Source organism: Pinus tabuliformis, chromosome J (genome assembly GCF_031772625.1).
Source record: "Pinus tabuliformis cultivar Carrire ecotype Pingquan chromosome J, CPIR1, whole genome shotgun sequence".
Taxonomy (NCBI): Eukaryota; Viridiplantae; Streptophyta; class Pinopsida; order Pinales; family Pinaceae; genus Pinus; species Pinus tabuliformis.
The window spans coordinates 37,340,982-37,367,331 of record NC_142295.1 but is presented as its reverse complement, the minus strand read 5'-3'; the positions used below and the strand labels follow the sequence as shown (position 1 = coordinate 37,367,331).

Below are 26,350 nucleotides of genomic sequence, written 5' to 3'. Positions count from 1 at the left end.
ATAAGTTTCGAATCTGTTATTAATTATAGTAATCTGAGAATTATTTAATTAAATATTATTTATTTTTTTATGGTAAGGGAATGGGTAGTCAGGTGGGTTTTGGTCTCTTCTCATAATCATATAAATCTTAATTGCCCATCCTTCCACAAAGAAAAACGTATCAATATTTATATTTTAAAATATTATATACTAAACTTTGGTTTATAGACTTCACTTCTATTTGATTAAATACCACTTCCCAAGAGAATAATAAAATTAAACTACTTCTAAAAACGTGATATTTCCAAAAAAGATAAATCAATTTAATTTCCTTTTGACGTTAAAATTAGTCAGCCAATACGGTAAACTCATCTTGGTCAAAAATATCCCTGTAATCTAGCCAAGAATTTTCGATTCCACCTAACACCGTTGTCCACCTTTTTGTCATATAAAAGGACAAAATAATTGCAAGTTGCAACGACGTGACCATAGCTTGGATGACCACGTCTGTATCATGGGGGCCATGATGACGGAAAAAATGACTACGGGTGGGGTCAGATGGGAACACTAAATTTGGAAAATTGCCAAAGTCAAAAAGGCAGGAATAATATATTAATATACAGCAATACATAAACCGACTTGACTTGGAAGATAAATTATTGAACAACCTACCAACGATGAAGTTTCCACCGTTCATTGCCTTTTGAGGACTCAACTTTTCTTTATAAATACCAAGCATACTTATCACCAAGGTCTCATATCAAGAGAGGCTTTTGATTTCAAACTTCGAAAATGGCAATGAACAGCACACAGCAATATCAAGAACCACAACAATATGCAGAAATGAGCTTCCTGGATCGAATCCGGAGCCATTTACTTGAAGATTCAGACGGCCTATGTGAAGAATCGTACCTCTGTGCGATGATGGGAAATAGCCTGTTTGATACCAGCAGAAACTCAAGCCCTGAAGTAGAGAGCTTCATCCAGAGCGCACTCGCAGGCGATTCCGTCGACGACAACAGACGGGAAACGGAGACGGAGACGGAAATGCCGACTCCGGCCGTTAAGCCCTCGCGTCCCTCCTTATCCGTCTCCGTTCCCCGACGTGAATCTTTCGACTGGGAGAAATTCTCTGTCGGCCGAGGATTCAGAAATGTCGCCAGCGTTACACCTCCGTCTGTCAGCCCTTGCTTATCCGCTGCCTGGGCGAAGCTTCCTTTAAACGAAAACGATTCTGAGGACATGGTTCTGTACGGGATGCTCAAAGAGGCCGCCAACAAGGGATGGATGCCTGTAACGCCCAAGGAGGAGACGGCGATGGAAACGAAGAAGGAAGCCGAAGTTTTTCCCGTCAAGAAAGAGGCCGAAGTCTTTCCCGTCAAGAAAGAGGCCGATGTCCGTCAAGAAACGCGAACACAGCAGGCGGTGGCGAAGAAGAAGAACGTGGGCAGGCATTACAGAGGCGTGCGGCAGAGACCGTGGGGGAAATTCGCTGCGGAGATAAGGGACTCTGCACGGCAAGGGGCTAGAGTTTGGCTCGGCACCTTCAATACCGCGGAGGAGGCGGCGGTCGCCTATGACCGTGCCGCTTACAAGATGCGGGGTTCTAAGGCTTTGCTTAATTTCCCGCTCCAAGTTGCTTCAGGGAGCAATAACACATGTAGCAGTGTAGAGAAGCCAAAGAGTAATGGAGAAGATTTTCTTCAAAATCTCACCACCAGGAAGAGGGAACGCAGTGCTGGTGATGAAGTCGACTCTGGCAGAGAATGTCGGGTGAAATTGGAAGAATTTACGAGGGAGACTGAGATGATGTCGAAGGATATGGTGGATGAGCTTTTATGTGGGAGGATGACAACACCGCCACTCACACCGAGTGGAATCGACATGAGCATCTACAATTTCCTCTGCCCTGGACAACTTATGGTGAACTAAGGTTGTCCATTCTTTGGTGTATACACTTTCTCTACCATTTACAATTATTTCATTTTTTTTTTAATCCCTTCTGTTCTTCTTGATCTTGTTACCCTCCACGGTATGGATTCCATGCTCCACAAAAGGATTTTGTTTCAGTACTCTACTAAAGAAAATAATACAGAAATCCGTGTGAAAAAAGGATCTGCAATCAATGGCTAGATTTAATATGAATTTTCAGTATACAAGCGCCGAAATGAGGAGTGCACAGGAGATCAATTTCAGAGGCTATTCAGCAAATTGTGGAAGAGGCAGTGAGAAGGAAATGTAAATTTGTAATTCGAGAAGAGTCTGTTCGTTTGCCATTGGATATGTTTCAGTTTGTTCCGTCAAAGAATACATAAAGTCAACCCTATATTTATTTTCTGTGTTATCCTACTGCCATTCTCTCTATTTATTTTACCGTTACACATTTGAAGAAACCTTTATAATTAACGAGTCTATAATTCATAGCTAGGTCTTAAAAAAACTATCTTTGGTAAAATAACGTTACAGATTCGAACAAATTATCATCATAGATCTATATTAAATAGGAATCTAACAGGAGTCGGATCGGATCTAGAATAGAGTATATATAGTATTTAATATAAAAATTAACTATAAAGAATTGATTTTTTTTTTTTCTATACATAAGTTGATATTCATCAAATAGTCAAACTTATCTATATGGTCAAACTTATATATCCCCTCATACTAAACTGTAGAATTTTATTCACGTCCAAATATTATATACTTTATAGTAAAAAAAACAATAATTTGAAATTCATTTAATTCATCTACATTTTTATATAAATATTTAAATAATAATAATATTAGTATTTTCAAAATTAATTTTTCTCCTAACAAATATTTTAATATTTAACTATAATTATTTTCAATGTTAATTATTTAATAATTTTATCAATCAATTAAACTACATAATCGTATCCGAGAGATTGGCGATGATGGAAAAAGAATTCTAAAAGACTATTTCAACCTGCCTGTGATGCAATCACGTGGTGGAGTGAATTCAGTAACGTGCTTTTTGACAGTTTCCGTGTGATGCATTTTCAAAGGAATCGATTACTTTTAAACAGGAATTGAGTATAGATTTCAAGTGGAATTAATATGATGGATCCCTTTTAACTATATAATTATGTACAGCGCTATAGAAATAAACGTCAAAATAGCTTTTGAATGGATGGCATTCAAGAAATTTGAACTAGATTCAATCGTTACCAATATCAAGGAATACATATCCTCAATTATTGCAAGCATTAACATTGACAAGGGGGCAACGAAATGTAAAATTCTCAGCTATACCATTCTTGAGCCAAACATTTTGAATAGAAATCGAGATGAACTAGCCTTTGAATACACAGGAGGAGATCAAACGAAAAGGAATCTAAAATGGAAGCATATAATATCATAATGATAATGATATTTAAATATAACATTTTTTACCTTTTAACTATGAGTATAAATTTATTTTAATTTTAGCTTTAATTACATTTTTTTCCTTTTAATTATGAGTATAAGTTTATTTTAATTTTAGATTTAATTTGATCGTTGGTTGCACGGCATCGGTTTATTTTTTAACATTTGAATTTATGAAATATTATTTTTATTTGATAATAATTTTTTAATTTTTTTTGAAACTTTTTCTCAATACATCTTTCTAATAAATATTCTTCCCCCAAATAATATATCAACTCTATTTTTACAATTTTAAAACTCTTTTTGAAACTGAATGTGATAATATATGAGTTAACAAGGTGAAGTCCTTATGATGCTTAAAAAGAATTAAATTTCTAGAAATGCAAACTTTTTCTCAAATTTTAATCTCTATAGGTCCAAGATAAATCACGAGTTAAGATGAGTTTATCCTAATTGTTAATATGCTATGTGTTAACTTTCTCCCTAATTCTGGGCAACATACCATTAAAATGTTTTAACCACCACGAGGCTATAGGATCATATCCCTCTAGGTATAATTTTTTTTTTAAAATTTTGATCCCTCTTGGAGAATTGTAGATTTAGAGTCTAATATGGATATATGCTACATAATACGCTGCCTATAAAATTCATGTTGAGCTCAAAACAAATTACACATCTCCTTCATATTGAACAACATAATATTAAAATGTTTTACCATAAAAAATAAAAATAATAAATAAATACTTTCACGCATTGTAGATTTGGAGTCTAATATGGATATATGCTACATAATATGATGCCTATAAAATTCATGTTGAGCACAAAACAAATTACACATCTCCTTCATATTGAACAACATACCATTAACATGTTTTACCATAAAAAATAAAAACAATAAATAAATACTTTCAATGGAAATATAGATAGATAGATATTAAAATATTTTATTTATGATCCATGTCTTAAAAAATGGTGTTAATATTCTTTTAAATGCAAGTGTCCTCTCTATATCAAGAATCAAATGAATTACACATCTCATATTGGGAAGGAGGAAAGACTTTTCTTTTAATTAGTTTTTCCTTCTCTATATATATTAGGTTAATATGTGGATTGGGTTTATTGTGGGTGGTTGGCAAGGAAACATTGTTATCCTCACTACCCAAGTTATAAAGCCTTGTTATTGAGTTTGTTGTCAAAATTATTTATTTATAGTTTCTATTGAAATATTTTTTGTTATTATTTTTTCTAAATACCATATATCAACTTCATGCCCCTCCCATCATGTTGTCACCATGTCTCCATGATCAATTGTCACATGGGTGTTTGAAATCATCTAGATAAAAGGGATGACATGAAAGGCATTAATTCCTATCATCTCACACAAACATATACCAACTTCATGCCCCTCCCACATACTGTCACCACCTGTCTCCATGATGATCTACCACATCAGAGTTTGCAATCATCTAGATAAAAGGGATGACATGAATGTCATTAATACCCATGATCTGACACAAAGGAGGTATTCAACGATCGTTATGAAAGCATACAATTGTAATTATGGCCCTGCTTAGGTGCCTCAAATTACGATGATGAAGAAGGTTGCAATTCATGGATGAGTTGCCACCCAAAATCAAACCTACCTTTCTCTGATGATATTATGGGTAAGTATCCTATAAAACACTCGTCTCTATGTTTCCTTTGACAATTATGTATAATTCTCTCCAGGTCACTTCTTGCAAAGAACCCCCCAACCCCTTGGATCACAGTTTCCGACATATTTTCTTTCTTGTTTGCTTTGTTTCTCCCTCCAAACCTCTAAACTCATACACAAGATGGCAACCTCAGACCATTCTATTCCATCTTTCAGGCTAGTGAACATTGTTTTGCTAGTCATTCCCACACACTTTTTTCCTTGTGTAACCTATCCCACTCCCTCCATCCCTTGTTTTAAGAGACATCATGCCTCGTCCTAGTTCTTCTTACAACCATTACAAAAGTCAACATTGAGGAGTTTGTTTAAGCACAAGAGGGAAAGTGCATGTAGAAGCCTCTACAACACATTATTGAGAGCATACCTCCAAGGCAACTAGAAAGGAAATTGAAATTGCTGAAAATGAAGCAAGAGTGGAAAGAAGATTCCTATTAGATAAGAGATTGAAGAAAATATAGGGTAGTGGATTCCATACCTGCGTAATATTCAATCAAGGAAAACCGATTATATGTATAGAACAAATCTCTAATGGCAAATCAAAACTATCATGGGTAAAGTCCTAGTAAAAATAAGTGAAGCCTGACATGAAATTCTCTTATGCATAGATGCTTTGCAACACCAAGTGAGCAAGCTAGATCACAAGGTGGATATTTTTTTGCCAAAGAAATAACAAACTTGGAATTACTTGATAGTGAGAAAGAGGAGGTTGGTTAGTAGCTAGATTTCCTAGATGGTCAAAGTTTGTATTATTATTTTTACTTGTCATAGTAGTTTATACAAACTTAGCATTAGCTTTAATTATAGGTCTAAGTTAATGCTTTATCTTAATGATGGTTTTTCTTAAAGTGATACAAAAGTGTGATTATATATATATATATATAAAGCTAGAAATTATTTAAAAATTTAGTTCAAATTTATTATATATGTGTGTGTGTGGGGGAGGTAAGAAATTATTTAAAAAATTAGTTCAAATTTATAATACAAATTGATAAGTAAAGATGAATTCAAATTTATAATGTAAAAAAGTACATTTTTTATATAAATTTATTTTTCGTAATTTAAAAAATAATTAATTTATATTCCAAATAATTAATTTATAGATTTTTATTTTTAAAATAGAATGGGTAAGGGTTTTGTATTAATAAATCTAGATTAGGGACTAGAACCTTCACATGGAATTTTCAATACAAAATTTCTGTTAACCAAAGATTGTTCAAGAAGTTTGCAGGCATTAGGATTACTGCTCCATATTAGGCTAAATAAATTGACACTGTAAATTATACAAAAACTACCTAGAATAAGATAAAATTTACAAAATATCATAATAAAATATAAATGTACGACATGACACAGAGTTTCAAATCTTCAAACTTAGTTGTGATTATTCACTTTAGTGTTGTCTCCTTTGAGTTCACATGTTCTTTTCCCTCCAACTGTAGCGTTGAGGCCTTCCTCTCCCATAATATTCTGTGAATTTCCATTCCCAGTTATTTCCAACATTGTTAGACGAACACCAATTGTTCAAATTTCCTCTCTGAGTTCATCGAATGTTTTCTCCATGTTAGCTTGATGACGAAGAGGTTTCAAAGAAAATGTTGGAATGACATCCGTTGTCTCTCAACCATATCCTCAAGCTTTGAAATGGAGACAAGAAACCCATGTGAAGCATCCAACAATCTGTCTAACACCAGACTGGTCTCATTGTTATTTGGAGGGACGAGGGAATTGGCCATTGCGAAATCTGAGTTGAGCACCCGACTATTTTGTTCATAGACGAAGGAGAAGCACGTAACATAACCAGTTTGAGACAAGAGCTTGTTAGTACTATGAGGAAAATAGAGACTCAATATATAGGTAAGGACATGACCAATCCATGAGCCAAGAATCATCCGAGGATCTATCTCCATTACCTAAATATTAGCTAGATAGAGAAATGACAGAGATGGAATAATGTCAAATGACTACCATAAATCCATTCTTTTGCTCAAGGCTCTTAACTCCGCAACAAAGATGAACCAACCTAGATCACACCTGTGAGAAAATAAATGGAAAAAACTCCATCTTCTTGAAATGTTCGAGGAGACCATCCACTTGAATTCCCATTTGTTAAGCTAGGAAAAAAAATTATGGGACTAGAGGAAGTGATTTCGTCGAATATTGGGATCCGAGTTTTTTACCACTTTATGAAGAGGAGGCTGGAGAACTAGCCATGTAACCACATTGGTAATGAGTATGAACTTCATCGTGTCCCTATTCAAATGAAGGATATTTAACCAATTATCATGCACATAAGTAAAAGGAGTGGAGGCACCCCAAACCATCTTGTCAATGTTTGTAAAAATCATTATAACTATGGAACTGGAGATATGAAAACATTATTATCCATTTCGAGTCTACCTTGTTCCATGGTAGAGACTTTTTTGGCTAGCATGTCAGCTCCACTATTCAAATGTATAAGGATATGATAAAATTTCAATTTTTCGAATTGAAAGACAAAGTTAAGAACTCTTAAATTCATAGGAGGAGACAAAGAGCTTAATGATTCTCTGACCTTCGTCATTTGTTCCATGATGATCATTGAATCTTCAAAAACTATAAGTCTTGGAATTTACTTTTCTATGACCACCTCTAATCTTTTCCATCATGCGAAAAATTCTGCCATATTATGAGTTGCGAGGAGTAACCCCATAAAAATTAAAACACTATTTTCCATCGGTGTTGAAAAAAAACCCTCTTATTAAAGAGAAAGATTAATCCAACTACACGCAATCAACAAGATTCGTACAATTTCATATAAAATAGTTCATAGGAAAATGTGTAAGTTAATCAACATACATTGCTAAAGAAACAAGAATAGTCCAACTACAATAACAACATATGCATGAAAGTGTGTTGGCTCTGATATTATTATTATAAATGAAAGTTCCATCCATACATATACCATTGATGGCCACTAGCCTCAATAGTCGAACATTTCAGTCAATAACACCTGCTCCTCTAAATAATTATACTCTCTCCATGTTGTGGAGAAGCCAAGGATCATCACAATACTACCAAGCCTTTTCTAAGCCTAAGCTTGGCCAAAATCTTTGCTCCCAAAAGTTTGTTCTATGAGTTATGAGGTTCTATTTATAACAAAGGGTGAGGTGACCCTTGAAATTCCCCTTTGTGACTCTTCGACTACCCTCATGACTCTTCAACTTCTTTACAAATAACTCATTACATAACAGGATGACCTTTCACATTCCACTAATAACACTTGGAATTTCACTTACAACATATTTACAAGTAATATTACATTTTTCACATGTATCTATGTGAGACAAAATAGGCTAGAGACAGCCTAACAAGACAAAACATTATGACTCCGAAGTTTGGGGAAAGACCAACTCAGAAACCCCCACTTGGTGCTTCTCAGTCACGTATTGATGATAGGCTTGGTTCTGTGTGATGATGTCCCCAAACTACTTGATGGTTTCTTTCTAATAGCAGACTCTTGCCTCCATAGTTTCAGTGTATATGGTTTTGGAACCTGTATCCAACTTGTCCTGAAGCATGTGCAGCATGGTGTTAACCATGATAGGAACACTAATGTACTTCTGCATGTTATGTGCACTCAGCTCCAACTCATCCCTTAAGGCCTATTGTCTTAGCTTCTCAATGTACCTGTCGATCTCTAGCCAGACTTGTTTCTTGTGTTTAGCTTCAGTGAGGGAACCGATTGATAGGATCTTGTGCGTTCTCACCATGAAATCCAAACTCTTGTACAACCATGCATATCAGGCATGTATGCCGTTGACAAATGGGGAGAGCTGCTCATAGTTCTAGATCAACATTCAGACCCTTTCTTTCTCCAGCTCTATCTGAGGCTTCATCCTCTTTGGCATGTGAAGTGGGGACCCTTTGTACCACATTTTCCACTCTTTCACATGAGCGATGACAACATGTATGTTCTTGAGAGTTTTAACAAATTCTTTTCTCCGCTATTGTAAGCCATGCACATGGACAACTACTTTATGCACGGTGACAAATCTATCATAGAGCTTCCACATGATAGTCTCAAGTGTTGATACTTCAACAAGTATCACTTTCCTCATCTCTGCCATTGCGGAAACTACAATTTGATCTCTGAATTGTTCTGCCTCTTGCCTTGCAGCCTGCACTTTCATTGCCATTTGTTCATTCTCGGCTAGTGGGAACTTAACATCTGAGCTCGTTTCTCCTACATAGGCCAAGCTGGCATCGACAAGGGAAGATGGATGCTTTTTGACATCTAGCACTATCACCCTTTCCTTCATAAATGAAGGTGATGCATGATTATCCGAAAAGTGCTTCCTCCATGTTTGTATAATCTTCTTCTGCAACTCATCAAATGAAAGATTGTACACATCCATAACCAGATCATCATCAAGGAGAACAACCTCTCATTTCTCGCTCGGGACTAGTTCTAACAATGGAGGTGGTGGAGACTAAGAGGTGACCTCGGGTGCTCTCAACATAAGGTCAATGTCTTCATTCTATGGCTCCTGCCCCAACTCCATGTCTATCACTTCCATCAGTTGCTCAATCTGCTGAGCAAGCTCTCGATCCTACATCTGTTCACCCTCTTCTTCAATTGTTGGGTGTTTTGACTCCTCAACCTATATGGGCATTGTTTGCTCTGTCGTTGCGCCTTTCCTTTCTTCTTCCACATGTTTCTACTTCTCTTCCTTTTCTTTCCTTCTACTGTAATGGCTACAAGCACCCTCCAAAATTTTGGCTCGCATGCAAATTTCGAAGCCGACTTTGGATCCTGCAATCGATTGTCCTTAGTCACTTGTTGGTAAGATGATAATTTTAGGCTCCCCTCCTTGATCTTAAGAGTCGTTCATGTTCACATCTCTATGCAACATGTGTCATATTTGGGCATAGGGTTTGTTGTTTGTCATGCAAAGGGGATGTTGTTTTGCTTCAAGGGAAAGCATGCCAGTAGGAGTTATTTTCATCACATAGACATGTTTCACACTCACTTCATGCACTCTTGTCACGAAGGTTGTTGCATCAAGCAAAGTATGTCTTATGCATTTTGGATGGTCTACATTGTGTTACTAAGTGTCTGTGTGCGATCACAGTCGAGTCATATCACTGTTTACATCTGTTTCATTGATCTCACACTTAGCCATTTCCCAAGCAACCTAGCCTCATTCAGCTTCCCGAAACTTTGCACTTTCCTTATGCAACCATCAAGCTTCCTCCCTTGCCTACTGAAACCTCGCAACCCATAAAGACCCTAGTTAACACTGCTCTCCAAAAATATGTAGAGAAGTCAGGCAACCAACACTGCTCTCCAGAAATGCGCAGAACAGTCAGGTTGCCTTTCATTTAGAAATTGCACAGAGGTGTCCTCCCAAGACCCCCACCCCACAGTAGTGTCCTATGCCTCAAAACTGCGCAGTGTTGCCCAAGTTTTCCTATCGGTCTTGCATGCAGATACTACACAGATGGGCCTCCTGTGGCCTCATCCTGGCAATAGTCACTTCCCGTTGAAACCACATTGATCCATCACTCAGTGACTATAGGAAAAGGTGGCATGCTAAGACCACTCCCAAGGAGTCGAGGAGAAGGACCAAGAGACCAATAATGGAAAAATATCAGGATCACATGCAAACTCCGTCAGATGCATGATCATCTTGAGGGTAATTATAGTAAGTAAAGAACACCTTTCCAAGTGAATATCTTAGTTAAGTTTGCATTATTGCATGTCATTTTCATATCGTCATGTCCTCAATAACATGCGTGTGTGCAAACACAAAAAGTCATTTCATGTGTTTCCTCTACATGTCTTGCTCTATTTTCACTTGTTTGACCAACTTTCATCTTCGCCATGTTGATTGTTATGTCATGCTTGCGACCTTGCTCTGGTGATGTCGAAGGTTTGTGTTTGAGTTGTGTTCACTATGTAAACATCTATCGCACTCACACATGATGTTGTAAGCACTGTCACACAAGTGTTGTCACAGTTGTACGAAGGTCTATCCAAAGTGTCACACTTGTTGCTTTCACCATTAGACCATCTCATAGTCAGTCACACTGAGCATATGTTGTCTTATTGATTCGAGATGTATTATCATCAAGTCATGTTGAATGTGTGTTCGCAAGGTCATGTATACATGAGTTCAATCGCTCACACACTTAACCATTTTTATCGAATATCTATTGACCGGACCACCCTCCATCAGCCAGACCTTTGCTGAGATGAATTGTGAAGTCTTAGCCCTCAGTGACCAAGTACTGTTGCCCAAAATTGTGTAAATCTTGAGTTTGACTCCCAGGCAGTCTGCATTGCGCAATCCAGGAATCGACCTGGCTGACTGTCACCTAGAACAGCGCAAAAGTTGCCCAAGAATCCATCTCAATCTGCGCTGCCCGCAACCCAATCTGTTAAGCCTCCCGCTGGTCAACTGGAGAGATTGACCAGGTAGTTACCCCGGGCTTCACTCCTCCCAAAAATTGCACAGAAGCTATCAGCATGCCTGCCTCCATTGACTGAAGAAATTGCACAGATAAGAGGGATGGGAACTCGTTTCCTTTCACTGCACTATCTCTGAAAATCACTCAGTTCTATCAGTCAGTCCCCCTTACCAGTCAACGTGCTGCTCCTCCTGAAAATTGCTCGGTTTTCCTGGGTTGTCCACCAGCTTCCCGACACCCCGCTCAGCCCGGAAACTGCGCAGACATGTTCATCATGACTTCCTCCCAGTTCCGCATAGTTTTGGCCAGAAAGCTCCTGTAGCCCGCTCCCAACCTCCATTGAAACTCTGTGTAGTTTTCACTGCTAGTGTCCTCTGCTGCCCGCCCTTCCTTTTAGGGAAAAATTGTGCAGTTCAGCCTCCCAGCTGAGCTAGATCCCGTAGAATGTCATTGTTGTTCTGGACTGCTCATCCTAGCCTCCCAGTGACCTTTGCAGAATTCTTCTTGACAGTGCCCCGAAGCCTCGCATCCCATCCTGACATGTGCTTTGCGCTATTTTAGAGCCTTGACCTCTCTCCTGGTCACTTGCACCCGAAAATGAAAGATAATGCATCATGTTAGACTAGTAGATTTATGGATTTGATGTCTTCTCGTCACGAGTAATTGTAGAAACAGGCACATGGATGAGACATGGTGCGACGATGGACAGGGTGAATAAGGAGCACATGCTAGAAGACTTTCTTGCAGTTGGATGAACACACGAAGCATACCAAGTAGCAAGTGAAGGAGACACGTGCACATGCATGAACCATCAAGCAAACACCAAGACCATTGAAGACTTTGTGCACTCTGCCATGTGGAGGTGAAGCTATGGTACACCACGGGCACACTCATCACTCAGTAGCACAACAACTCGACACGAACAACACATCCATCATGTGCATACGAGCAATGTCATGTCGAGTTGTGTCATGAGTCACCTCGACCACATCACTACTTTGCGTCATAACTGTGTAATCAATGTAATGTAACGTGGATGTCTTAGAGATCCACGAATGAAGTCAAAGACTCATGTAAGTCAAAGAGTCATTTACGTCGAACAATCATGAGCGAAGTCGAACAGTCACAAGGGTCAATTTCACCCTTGGCTATATATACCCCTCATTTGTACATGCAAATGGATTTTTCACCTTGGCTTCTCCCACATAGCCTTTAGAGTCTGTAGTCTTTTCTTTGAGGAGCGAGCAGTCGCTCCAACTTCCCACTATTGGGGTTAGTGATCTAATGGTGTATGGATGTGTCTTAGAACTTTCACTTAATTAAGAAGCCTGTTAACAGGCCAGAACGATTTCACACATATATTGTATTCGTTGTAAGACTATTCTTTGGATGCTTGTAATGCATGTTTCTTTAACCTGTATTAAGACAATTGAACTATTTCAGTTGTTCTAGTACATATGCTATTGGAAATGTGTTTTATCAGTTGTTAACGTTGTCTCGCCCCCATGGACTATTCTGCCGGACACTCGATAGATTTATTCTCGTAAACTTGTTATAACGATCGTCGCACTCGTGTGGACTATTCCGCTGGGTGTTGTGTTAGAAAATTATATATTACAAAGAAATGGAATACATAAAATATATTACATAAATATAAACATAGAAAACACATAAAACAAGAGAGACATAGATATACGTGGTTCACCTAATTTGGGCTACGTCCACAGAGAAACACCCAATCCTTCCTTTTATATTATCCAGCAAACTGAAGAGATACAACCTACAACAGATCCGCTGTAATTCCCTCTTCTCTCTCGCACAATATCCTCTCTCTTTCTCGCTTAGAATACAGATATACATAGACGCAATACAATTCCCTCATATATAGTGAGGGGTTGCCTTCTAGGGCAAAAAACCCTAAATTAAACATAACTTCTACCGTCAAATCTCCGCCTAAAGAATGGCCCAGACTAACTATGAAATTACAACATTTTACAAGGAAATTTTACATTTATTTTTAGCTTTGGGGGTGCTACCCCCGATCCCCTGTCGGGGGGTGGGCTCCAAATAATCATTGTCGGACCACCCTAGACCCCCCTGGTGACGTACATTTTACGGGCGGATTTGATGCCACATTATGAACTGGGGTCCAATGCGGCGATACCTCTGGATAAAGAAGATAATCAGGCTCCACACCCAACATGTTGTACGTGTTATTTTCTCACCTTGTGTTTCTGATTGTCACATCCGTTTGGACTACTCCGCCAGAAGCTACGCATGTTCTGCTGTGTTGTGTGTCTCTAACATAGTTGATGCTATTCCCTTTCGACTTGAGACTCACTTTCACCCTCTTCCTCTACAGTGAAAGAAACTTGACACAAGTGACACTAAGCACTCAAGAGGCACGCAAACCTCGTTGTTTGAAGACTAATCAAACCACTCTCATGTGCTAACAAAAAAGAGCTAAGGTATATCTTTAAGCTAATGGAAACCGGGCCATCATACTGAATGGGACTCCTACACCAAACGGTGTGAAGTCTAGTTGGGACTTCATACCGGGGAGATCCCCTAAATGTTGGCGGGTCCATCACCATCAACATCTTCTCACGTCTTGATCTTCCTGTTAGTTCCAGTCTTTGCAGCCTGTCACCAGGGATCAACATGAGCTCTTACTATGTCTGGTTTTGTTAGATGTTTTGCACATGATGTTCAACACAAAAAATGTCACAAGTGTGTCCATCAGAAGAAGCTCGGAAAAATATTTCCAACGGTATATCACACTCCCATAACCGGCTCCCGGATTAGAAGATATGATTGAAATGAATGAGTGATTCTTGGTTATGCATGTTTTGAGGTCAGTTGTTGCACACAATGACAATTTTAGTAAAAAATCAGTTTCTGAAATAATGGTAAGGAATTTTTCAAAAATGAAAGAGGTTTTTGTTCATCACATACCAAATAACAAAAACCTCCTTAAGTTTATGCATAGGTGCTACTATGTGGGAGATATATAGCGATATTTGGAGCCTACATTAAAACAAAGCAAATTTTTCATATTTTTTACTGTTTTAGTCATTTTAGTGCGGTGCCATTTTACAACAGATGGAAAGTAATTTTACAAAACCCAAGGAGGTTTTTGTAAATCACGAGCCATATAACAAAAACCTCTTTTATATTATTCACAAGTGTCATGAATTGGGATATGTGACTAGATCTTTACAACTAATTTTCACAGATTTAAATTAATTTAATGATTTTCTGTTTTAGAGATGATTTTGTGGCACATACGAGCAACTGGAAATGAATTTCCAAAATTTTAGAGAGGTTTTTCTCAAAAATGACCTTATCTACAAAATCCTCTTTCAGTTTTGTAACAGGTGCTATGGTTTAGGAGATACGAGATCATCTTCAACACCTATTTTCAAAAATTCGGTCCAAGTTTAATGTAACTGATTCTATTTTTGAAGAAAATGGTTGAGCTCAATTCCCTTAGTACAAGGATGAGAAAATGTATATATTTTATGAATTTCATAGTGTAGGGGTTGGAATTTGGCAGAAGGTTGGACTCTTGTGGATGCATTGAGCTACTTTATACATCACTTCTGCAGTTTGGCAAGGAAATAAACCAGGGTTTTGCAGCATTTTGTGGGATTCTTGTGGTAATGTGATTTAGCATTGTGTTTTTCTTTGTAATTCAGTTTATCTTATGTTTATGTGTTCCATCATATCTCTCTTTTTGCATAACTAAATGAATCAAGTTTAAAGGTGGAATTCATTGGTGTTTTAGTGCTCTACCTTGGGGTTTATTTAGTTCTACATGTTTTCTGTTGTTTGAAGAGGACTCATGACATTTGCATTCCCTCTCCAACTCCTCACCAGTCTTTAGACTCACCATCACATTCATTTCAAAGTGCTAAAACACTTGCCTACCTCGCCCCATAGAAACCTTTGCAAATCTGAGTTGATTCCTGGACCCAACGCTTCCTTCCCCATATGATCCAGCAACCAACCATTAAAATCAAACAAAATCCTCTGAGCAAACATACCTAGCCTAAAATTAGAATTCATATTAGTCATCTCAAGCCTTGCCATATTTTCTTTGATATTAACAAGGAGAGAGCCCTCTCCCGACCTGGTAGGGTTAGCTACCAGGTTAAACGTGGTTTGATGTTACCCTAGACTTGCCTTTCTCATCCTAAGGTAGATTTAGGCCATAACATATTGGCGACTCCGCTGGGAATGAAAAGTTTATTGGTTTGTTATTGTTGTTTGCTTTATAAACTACAAACGGAGCCTGAAGTTAGCCAGGTAGCTTTCGAACTGCTCTTGGTCTGCAAGTGCATAGTAGATGAATGCTGCTTCAGTCAATCTCTGGTTTAGTTTATGAACTAAACTCAACTGGAGAAGAGGTGACAGATCTTCTCCGGGAAAGTTCATTCAAGTTGTAGAATTGATTTCTGATGGTGGACAATAGTCAGACACATATGAAGGCTTAAATCATCTACCTGGCGACTCCACTGTTCGAAGTCCCAAGTTTCAAAGTATTGATGGTGGCTCCACTGGGTAAATGAAGGACTCAGATGTTGCTTCTATTTGTTCAAGGTATTCATGTATCAATTTTTCTAATCTTCCTGTTTTTCCTAATCAATTACCAAAGGATGCATACATTTTGAGTAATGGCCCTAAATTCAATGGGGAAGATCTAACTTTGACTCTAGAACATATAGAAAATTTTAAAACATTTGTGGAAATTATTAGAGTTAAAAAGGAAGATGTCTTCATCAGATTGTTCTTTGATTCATTTCAAGGCAAATGTACAAAATGGATTGAAGGTTTTCCTATCAGATCTATTAAGTCCTTTGTAGATTTTTGGCATGTCTTTCTTGAAACATGGATGGAGAAAGAGGATGAATTCAAAATAGAAGTGCCCTCTATTCAAGGTTTTAGAGAATGGGAAGATATGTGCACAGATGATGAGGTAGATGAGAACTCTGCTTCATCTCTTTCTTCTTATCTGAAATCCTGTTGATGCAGCCATGAAGTTAAGCTCAATTTTTTGCAAGAGTTTGCCATCAAAATTGAAGGAGATCTAATTGAATTGGAGACCCAAATACAGTCCCGAGATCTGGACTGTCGAGTCCCATTCTTTGGGGACCTTTTTCAGCAGAAGGAATAGAATGTAAGGCTGCCCGTGGATATTTGCATTGATAATTTGCAGCTAGAAGCATGTATTGAGGAGTTGGGGCAGCAAACAAAGTCTATTTTTTTCAATCCTATTGCAACGTACATGGATTTTTTATTTTTATTTTTTATTTATTATTATTATTTTTTTTTTTTTTGACAAGATCGGTTGCTATATATTGATTGAAAAAAGTAATAAGGCATGAAGCCATACATAGGTTGCTTCGAGAGCACTACAAATCCAAGGAGAGAGCATGAGGTTCCTATCCTTGAATTGGTTTCTGTAACTTCTGACTAAAAAACATCTATTACTACTATAAATCCGGACATACTGATGGCACCAAAACTTGCATTTACAACACATAGTTAATCAATGTCAATACGACTGATATTTCTCGCTGTGGAGTCCTCTGGGCGCTGGTCTGCTTCCATTGGCTTTGCGCTTGAAGATGTTGATTTTTCTTTCTGCTTTGCTTCCATGATTTCCCTTAGGATTGTCAGCGATTCCTCAGCGTGAATGCATCTATTGTTGAGTCCGTTGAACTGCTCATGAAGTGAATGAACCCGGTGGAGAAACAGGTTCATTTCTGTGCGGTATTTGGCGTGAAGACTTCTGAACTGCTCATCAAATTTGGCTTCCAGGCTCCGAATCTGTTCAGCGTGCCTGGCTTCCATATTTCACACTTGATCTTCCAGTATTCTTTGTTGAGCTCTGACCTCTTCGAATTCGGCCTGAAGGTCGCGGCAGTGAAAGCATTGCTCAGAACGAGCCATCACTATTTGGGCTTGGGTTCTATGAGGGTCAAATCCACTGAGATGGTCAGCTGACTCCTCCTTGCTGCGGGAGAAGAAAAAGAGGGGCCGGATGATGATGCGAGGGGTTGAAAAAAGAGAGCTGGAGGTTAGTGAAAATAAACAGAAGGGTTTCGAGCTTACAGTTCTCGCTTTCTGGATGAGAGCAGGGATATAAAAGAAAGTCTGGTTGATAGCGCTCAAGATTGAAGGGGAAAAACTTGAAGTTAGAGAGGATGAGCCAGAGAGGGGCGAACTTAAGGGGCAAGAAGGAAGGATGGGGGACGGCCAGCAAAGGTTCAGAGTATAGAGCAGAGACTGATGAAAGAAAGGCGCTATAGCTCTCAGCTTCCCACTGAAGCTAGTCCTGAAAAAAACCACGATATAGATTAGAGGATAGATAAACAAAGCAAGAAGAATCGATACCAGCGATGGAGTTCGTCTTCGAGTCTGGACAAGAGCGCCTTCTTCGTTCCAGCGAGGCTGCTCTTGTTCATAGCAGTGTATGACAAATATTTGCCTTCCTGTGCCCGTATTTATGGATCGGGACCAACAGTAGCCTGAATACATAACAGAGATCGGATCCTCTGCATTATTGAGATATTTTCCTATATCTCTATGACGATTCGCTGGAACAGTGGAACCGTTCTTCCGTCCATCGCTGAGATGATTATTTTTCCTCGGGATGTCAGCTATTCTTTGGATCAAGACCTGAGTGAGACTGTTTGTGCACTTCATACTCTCAATCGAATGTCCTGAGTCTGTTGTAACCATGCCCGTCACACGCTTGCTGGATTTACGCGCCTGGGCAATGTCAGGATCGGCCTGCTTCATGGCAGAGGCTGGAAAAAATCTCTGTGACTGTGCCTCAATGCACCTTCCGGTTGTCCAACTGCATTATTTGCATGTTTATCCGCTTCCCCATTGTGTGTGCGGAGGATGTGACAGAATCGGATTTTTTCAAAGTATTCGGTGAGGAGATTGATGCATTGGATATGCTGCTGAAGATTACTGTTTGGGGATCTCCTATAATGGTTCATGAAGCCAATGATTATTGAGGAGTCTCCTAGGACAAGAGCTTTTCTAATTCCCATGCTTTTTAATTGCAACAATCCTTGATATAGAGCAAGAGCCTCTGCATTATTATTTGTTTTTTCTCCTAAACTCCATTCATAGTTGCAGATTTCTTCTCCTAATTCATCAATGATAACACCTCCTGCGCCTGCTGGTCCTGGGTTGGACTTTGAGGCGCCATCAAAGAATAAGGTTGAGCAGTTGTTACTCAGAATCCACCTTTTGAACTCCTGGGTTGGTAGTCTAATTTCCCAATCCTTGGTCTTATGTTGATGCTGCCTATAATTTCTCCGAATACTCTGTTGTTGACCTGAGCGACCTAGAATATGCTTGATCATGAGCCTCTCCTCAACTGAATAGTCTGTTGCTTTAATTGTTCCTGAGTATTTGACTGCCATCGTCTCCTGCGCCAAGAGGTGAGCACTGCTACATGTCTTCCAAACATTGCCCTCTTTGTTTTGAAATATTTTCTTGTTTCTTGTGAGCCAGATTTTCCAAAGAAGGTTGTGGGGAATGATATCCCATGTTCTTTTGACAATCTTGCTCTGATTATCTTTCCAAGGGCAATTCCTTGTCCAATCTTGGATTGTCTCTGCAATGTTTTGCTGAGGTTGCCATGTTATATTGCCCAAGTTGGCCATAATGGTCCAGCATTTCTTCGCGAAGATGCAGTCAAGAAATAAATGGTGGATGGTTTCCTCCTCGGAGCAGCAGTTAGGACAGATTGAAGGTCCATGTACCCCTCTCTTTCTAAGGTTTTCCGAAGTGAGGATTCTGCCCTTTAACAGCAGCCAAATGAAAAATTTGACCTTGGGGATGGCCTCAGACTTCCATATTATTCTCCATTGGTCCAGACCGAGGTCTGATAAGTATTGTTGCAAATGAATTGATAGCCAGAATTAATGGTGTAACATGAGCCCGTGGGGTCCCATCTAAACCCATCTACTGCTCCTTTTTTTATGGGGTCTCTGTTTTGAAGATTTTTATGGAGGGCTTGATAGCTTGAATCCAAGTGTGGGGGAATAACTGGAAAATCCCAGCTAGTCCAAGCACCATTCTCAGCATCCCATTTTGAAATTTGGTCCATCCTCTGAATGCCTTTGCTGTTAAGATAGAGGATGAAGGGAATGGCTTCTTCAACAATGTTTAGGGGTTGGTAACCCATGATTTTATCAGTGGCATAATTTATACTGCTCCCTTCCCCCGGAATCTTTGAGGTATTTTGAATGAGAATGGGGATTGCTTTCTTACAGAGATGCCAGATTTTGGTGGAGTCTCTGTTGGGAATATCAGATTCAAGAAGTCTTTGTCTATTGTCCGAGAGGTATTTGCATTCAATGACCTGTTTCCACCAGGCTTTTGGTTCATTAATTAGTCTCCAAGCCATTTTAATCCCAAAAGCGAGATTTAGAATTTTAGGAGCTCTGATTCCCAACCCACCTCTGTCTGGAGATTGTATTACACTTTTCCAATTGACCAAATTGTATCTATTTTTTTCTTTTTTCCCTCCTTGCCATAAAAAATTGCGGAGAGCGACTTCCAGCTTATAGTGGAAAGAAGCAGGAGCTTGGTAAAGAGTGAATCGGTATAAAGGTAAGGAGGAAATACCTGATTTGAGCAAAATTAATCTGCCAGCTGGGTTAAGCCATTGAGTTCCCCATTGCTGAACCTTCCTTTTGACTTTGTCGATTATTTCATTCCAAGTGGTGGCTTTAAGAGAGCCCAAGGTGACCGGCATCCCAAGGTAGGTAAAGTGGTCCCAGGTTGCTTTGAAGGCTACTCCAAAAATGTTAGCAATACTGTGGGCTGTTTGATTGGAAATGTTCCATCCATAGATGCAACTTTTTTGAAAGTTGACTTCTCCTCCTGAGCACGCCATAAATTGATCGAGGAGGCTTTTGAAGCGCCTTGCTATAGTAGTGGATGCCCCACCAATAAGCAGAGTGTCATCAGCAAATTGTGAATGATTGATATTTTTCACTCCGTTCCCAAACTTGATACCAGAGATGAGACCAACTCTTCTGTTGTGATCGAGGATGCTGCTGAAGGATTCAGCCATCAAGATGAATAGATAGGGGGAAAGAGGACATCCTTGCCTTAGCCCTCTTGAGGATTGGAAAGCTTCACAAGGGCGGTTGTTTATGAGAGGCGAGATCCAGGGGCCAGAGATGCAAGCAGCAATGGTGCTAATGAAGTCAAAATTAAAGCCCATTTTCCTCAAGACAGCGAACAAGAAGGAGTGTCTTACTCGATCGAAAGCGTTGGCTAAGTCAAGCTTAAGAACGAAGCCTTTCTCTTGCCTAGAAGTGCTGGAATGGATAGCTTCTTGAACCAAGGTGATGGAATCATGAATTTGCCTGTTGGACATGAAGCCTCCCTGGTTTTCAGATATAAGGGAAGGGAGCAGAGGCTGGAGCCTGGCTGCTATAATTTTTGCAAAGATCTTATAAGAAGTGTTACACAAAGAAATAGGTCTAAATCTGGAGAAGGAAGTGGGCCGGGTTTCCTTAGGAATGAGGGCGAGAAAAGTTGAATTTGTGAAGCCCCCCATTTTCTTTTTCCTTTGGATTCCTTTCATCATTTTAACAAGATCTTTTTTTATCAAGTGCCAATGATCTCTGTAAAAATTTATAGAGAAACCGTCTAGACCTGGGGACTTGTCAGGCTGTAAAGTCCAGATGGCTTTTCTTATCTCTTCCTCTATTATTTCACTGTTTAACCTCTCATTCTCCTCAGCAGAGATTTTTCCCGGAAGGTACTTAAGGAAAGCCGAGTAGTCCGTGGCTCCTTGATTTTCAGTGAGAAGGCAATTATAATGGTGGAAGGCAGCTCTTTTAATAGAAGCATGGTCATTATGCTGGCTGCCTTGACTATCAGTAATAGTGGTAACATTGTTTCTCATTTTTTTTGCTGTGGCCTGCTTATGGAAATATGCCGTATTTTTATCACCTTCCTTTAACCATAATTCTCTTGACTTGAGCCTCCATTTGATCTCTTCCGCTCTCTTTATTTGAGTTAGCTGTCCCTGAACCTCCCATTCCTTACTTTTCAGCTGATTAGTGAATCCATGATCTTCTATTTGTTTGTGGATCTCCTCCAATTTCTGCTGCATTTTTTCCTTTATTTTTTCTGGCTCTTGGTAGCTGGCTTTTGCCCAATCCTTGAGTGCCTTCCTTGTGTTTCGAAGTTTTGTTTCCCAAATATGATTTGGGGAACCTTCGACGTGTTTCTTCTATGATAGCCTCTGCCTCAGCGCTATCTCTCCACAAGGGATTGTACCTGAACGGAATTGGTCCCAAATGAGCGTGGGAGTCCAACGTCAATAGAATGGGGAAGTGATCTGAGGCTGTGGCGCTGAGAATTTTGGTGTGGCCTGCAGCAAAGGACGAAAGAAGGGAAACATTGATCAGTATTCTGTCCAACCTTTCCATAATGTTGCCTGGCCCCACTCTTCTATTGTTCCAAGTATATTTCCTATTTTTTGGTATGATATCCATCAGTTCATGCTCAGCCATTATCATTTCCAGCTGCCTTCTGTAGGGATCGGGGGTGAAGGTGCCCCCCCTTTTCTCATTCGCATGAAGAATTAAATTGAGGTCTCCAGCAAGAATAACATTTGAATTCTGCTCCTTGTCTATTTCTTCCTTCAATTCCTTCCAGCATTGTTCCTTTTCCCGGAAATGGTTGGGAATATAGACATTGTAAATGATTAAGTCACAGCTCTCTTCCTTGTTGACAAGGTTGGTCCTGATCCAGTTTTGATTGAGGACAGAGGATTTGCAATCCCACTGCTACTTATTCCACATAGTTGTGATTCCTCCAGAGGCTCCTCTGGAATTGCTACTGGCCCCTGAGAAAGTTTTTTGGGCTTCTATGATTATTTGCATTTCGCTCTGGCTTTGCTTGGTTTCCTGAATCAGAACAATTTCGGGTCTTTCTGTTTGAAGAAGATCTCGTAGGGCAGCTGATTTAGAGGGGTGCCCCATACCCCTGCTGTTCCAGGATAAAAGCTTCATCATGAGGCATTCGAGCGAGGAGGTGCTCGCCTCTCAAGTTCTTTACCTGCTGTGTCTTTCTCTTGTGAACCTGTAATAAAAGAATCCATAGGAGTTTGGATCCCTAGAGCTATGTCCTTTTGCGTGCTTTCTTCCCGATGCTGCTTGGCTGACTTTCTGCCTGGTCCAGGTTTCTTGTGGATATCACCGGATGCTCCAAAGTCCTTGGAGGAACTTCTAGTAGTTCTGATGGGGGGAGGTCCAATGACGAGCTGAGATGGGGTCGAAGAAATCAAGGGGGGCTCAATCCGATTCAAGGATGGTTGATCAGGCTGGGGATCATCATAGGATTCCTTCGATTTGTTTCTTGTTAAGATCCTTTCCACTGAGTGAGGAGGGGAAGCTTGGAGGGGGGAAGAGGGGGAGATGCTGGGGCCTTTGGGGGAAGGAGGGGGAGATGGGAGATCCTCTGAAGCAAGGGATCCAAAGGGGTTGGAGGATGAGGGGATGACAGAGGGGAAGGGAGGGGTTCCGGAGTGAGGCACCTCAGGCTCAGGGGGAGGGTTTGACTTCTTCTTTTTCCTTACTATTTCCCATGCTTCCTCAGGGGTTTCAGAAATATTATTGACTTCTGGTTTAGATTTAGAGCACCTATTGGCAAAATGACCGTACTCATGACATACCTTACACTTGAAGGGGAGTTGCTCGTAGTCCACCTGTTGAATATGCGTCCACTGGTCCACTCTGAGCTTGACTGCCTCTGGTAGACCTTTGCCCAAGTCTACCTCCACACAGATCCTCGCACATGCATGCATATTTTCTTTTGGCTCTGATCTATCCACATATTTACCTATTGCGTTTCCAATTGCTCGAACAGATTCATCGGCCCAACAGTGAAGCGGAAGATGCGGAAGGCGAACCCAAACAGGAACTGCGTTGGGTACATCCATTTCAGGGTCGAAGTCCGGGGTCCAACGATTGAGGTAAAGGCCTCTGGTGTCCATGAAGTATGGCCCATTCCTGAAAATTAGATTGCGATCCTCCACTGTTTCGAAGAGGAAGGTGAAGAAGCCTCTTCCACAAAACCTTATCGCAATTTTCCCCTGGACCATGGCGTTCCAGTTTCTTTCCACCCAACGTTGAACAGTTCGAGGGGAGGGCCATAGCCCCGTGAACTGTCCAACCAGGCCGCGTTCAGCCAAGGCTACAACAGATCTCCTTGGAAGAGATGGGGGAAGAGGGATTTCCGGAATTTCATCAAGCTTTTTGATAAATTTTGAGGCAGTAGGTCGGATCCTTTCAGAGATATTCTCTGGGATGAGAGAAGCAAAGGCTTTCTCAAGATCGATCTGATCAGGAGCGGGAGGATCCATCGAGCCTGGGGCGCTCAACGGGCGGCAAGGAAAGGGAAGGAGGGGCAGGAGGCCCGGGAGAGCAAGAAAAGCAGCAGAGGGCTGCCCTCAGGGGCAGCACGAACAGCCAGAGACGGGGCAGGAGGCCCAGGAAGCAGGAAGGAAAAGCACAGCTGGGGAGGCCCACAGCGGGGGCTGCAAGCCCGGCAGCAGGGCTGCCAAGCTTGGGCGAAGGCGATCAGGGCGTCCAGGGGCGGGAGAGCTCCATTCTCCAGCGCGCGCCAGAACCTTCAATATTTATTATTATTATTATTATTATTATTTTTATTATGATTTTATTTTTATTTTTTATTTTTTATTTTTTATTTTTCAGTTTGAATGATAGATCAAATTGTCTTTTACACAACCAGACTCTTTATGTGCATGTATGGCTGTCAGCATTTACATTTGTGTCCTGGTTGAAGCACTTTCAAGCAGCGTCCTTGTCACAGTTACTTGATTGGTTGATATGGCATTACAACATTACTTGATCTATCAATTTTTCAGCAAAGTGGGTTAGACTTGTACATAAATAAGCTGCCTGCGGCAGCATTTCAGTTTTTGGTATTTGTTTATGTACATGTTGCAGTATGTATATGTTTTTGATTGGTATGAGTTGTTTTGGGTTTGCAATTATTTGACCGTATTGCCCAATGGATGAGGCACTTGGTCTACGGTGTTCTTGACACCTCCAAGGAGCTACCATCCCCAATGGAGCCAATGTTAGTTCCAGTCTCTGCAACTTGTCACCAGGGATCAACATGAACTCTTACTATGTCTGGTTTTGTTAGATTTTTTGCACATGATGTTCAGCACAAAACATGTCACAAGTGTGTCCATCAGAAGAAGCTCAGAAAAATATTTCCAACGGTATATCACACTCCCATAACCAGCTCCCAGATTAGAAGATATGATCGAAATGAACGAGTGATTCTTAGTTATGCATGTTTTGAGGTCAGTTGCTGCACACAATGACAAGTTTAGTACAAAATCAGTTTTTGAAATAATGGCAAGGAATTTTTCAAAAGTGAAAGAGGTTTTTTTTCATCACATACCAAATAACAAAAAACCCCTTCATTTTATGCATATGTGCTACTTTGTGGGAGATATATAGTGATATTTGGAGCCTACATTAAAACAAAGCAAATTTTTCATTTTTTTTACTGTTTTAGTCATTTTAGTGCGGTGCCATTTTATAACCGATGGAAAGTAATTTTGCAAAAACCAAGGAGGTTTTTGTTAATCACGAGCCATATAACAAAAACCTCTTTCAATTTATTCACAGGTGTCATGAATTGGGATATATGACTAGATCTTTACAGCTCATTTTCATAGATTTAAATTTTTAATGATTTTCTATTTTAGAGATGATTTTGTAGTACATATTACGAGAAACTGGAAACGCATTTCCAAAATTGAGAGAGATTTTTCTCCAATATGACCTTATATACAAAAAACTCTTTCAGTTTTGTAACAGGTGCTATGGTTTAGGAGATACGAGTTCATCTTCAACACCTATTTTCAAAAATTTGGTCCAAGTTTAATGTAACTGATTCTATTTTGAAGAAAATGGTTGAGCTCAATTCCCTTAGTAAAAGGATGAGAAAATGTATATATTTTATGAATTTCATAGTGTAGGGGTTGGAATTTGGCAGAAGGTTGGACTCTTGTGGATGCATTGAGCTACTTTGTACATCACTTCTGCAGTTTGGCAAGGAAATAAACCAGGGTTTTGCAGCATTTTGTGGGATTCTTGTGGTAATGTGATTTAGCATTGTGTTCTTCTTTGTAATTCAGTTGATATTATGTTTATGTGTGCCATCATATCTCTCTTTCTGCATAACTAAATGAATCAAGTTTAAAGGTGGAATTCGTTGGTGTTTCAGTGCTCTACCTTGGGGTTTATTTAGTTCTACATGTTTTCTGCTGTTTGAAGAGGACTCATGACATTTGCATGCCCTATCCAACTCCTCACCAGTCTTTAGACTCACCATCACATTCATTTCAAAGTGCTAAAACACTTGCCTGCCTCGCCCCACAGAAACCTTTGCAAATCTGAGTTGATTTCCTGGATCCAAAGCTGCCTTCCCCATCTGATCCAGCAACCAACCATTAAAATCAAACAAAATCCTCTGAGCAAACATACCTAGCCTAAAATTAGAATTCATCTCAGTCATCTCAAGCCTTACTTGCCTTATTTTCTTTGAGATTGACAAGGAGAGAGCCCTCTCCCGACCTGGTAGGGCTAGCTACCAGGTTAAGCGTTGTTTGATGTTACCCTATACCTGCCTTTCTCAGCCTGAGGTAGATTTAGGCCATAACACTTCCTTCAAATTCTTCTCTGTTTCCTGTAACTTTAGTTCTGCTTCTTGTAGCCTTTTCTTTTC

The 26,350-nt window shown here is 39.8% G+C and overlaps 1 protein-coding gene across 1 annotated transcript; it reads left to right on the top strand.

Annotated features, from left to right (window-relative positions):
- The first annotated feature begins 715 nt into the window (after positions 1–715).
- On the top strand, positions 716–2,323 carry LOC149225324 (ethylene-responsive transcription factor 1A-like). The gene has a single exon (XM_089377055.1). The coding sequence runs from the start codon at positions 772–774 to the stop codon at positions 1,909–1,911; it is 1,140 nt and encodes a 379-aa protein (XP_089233181.1). The 5' UTR covers positions 716–771; the 3' UTR covers positions 1,912–2,323.
- Positions 2,324–26,350: the final 24,027 nt, after the last annotated feature.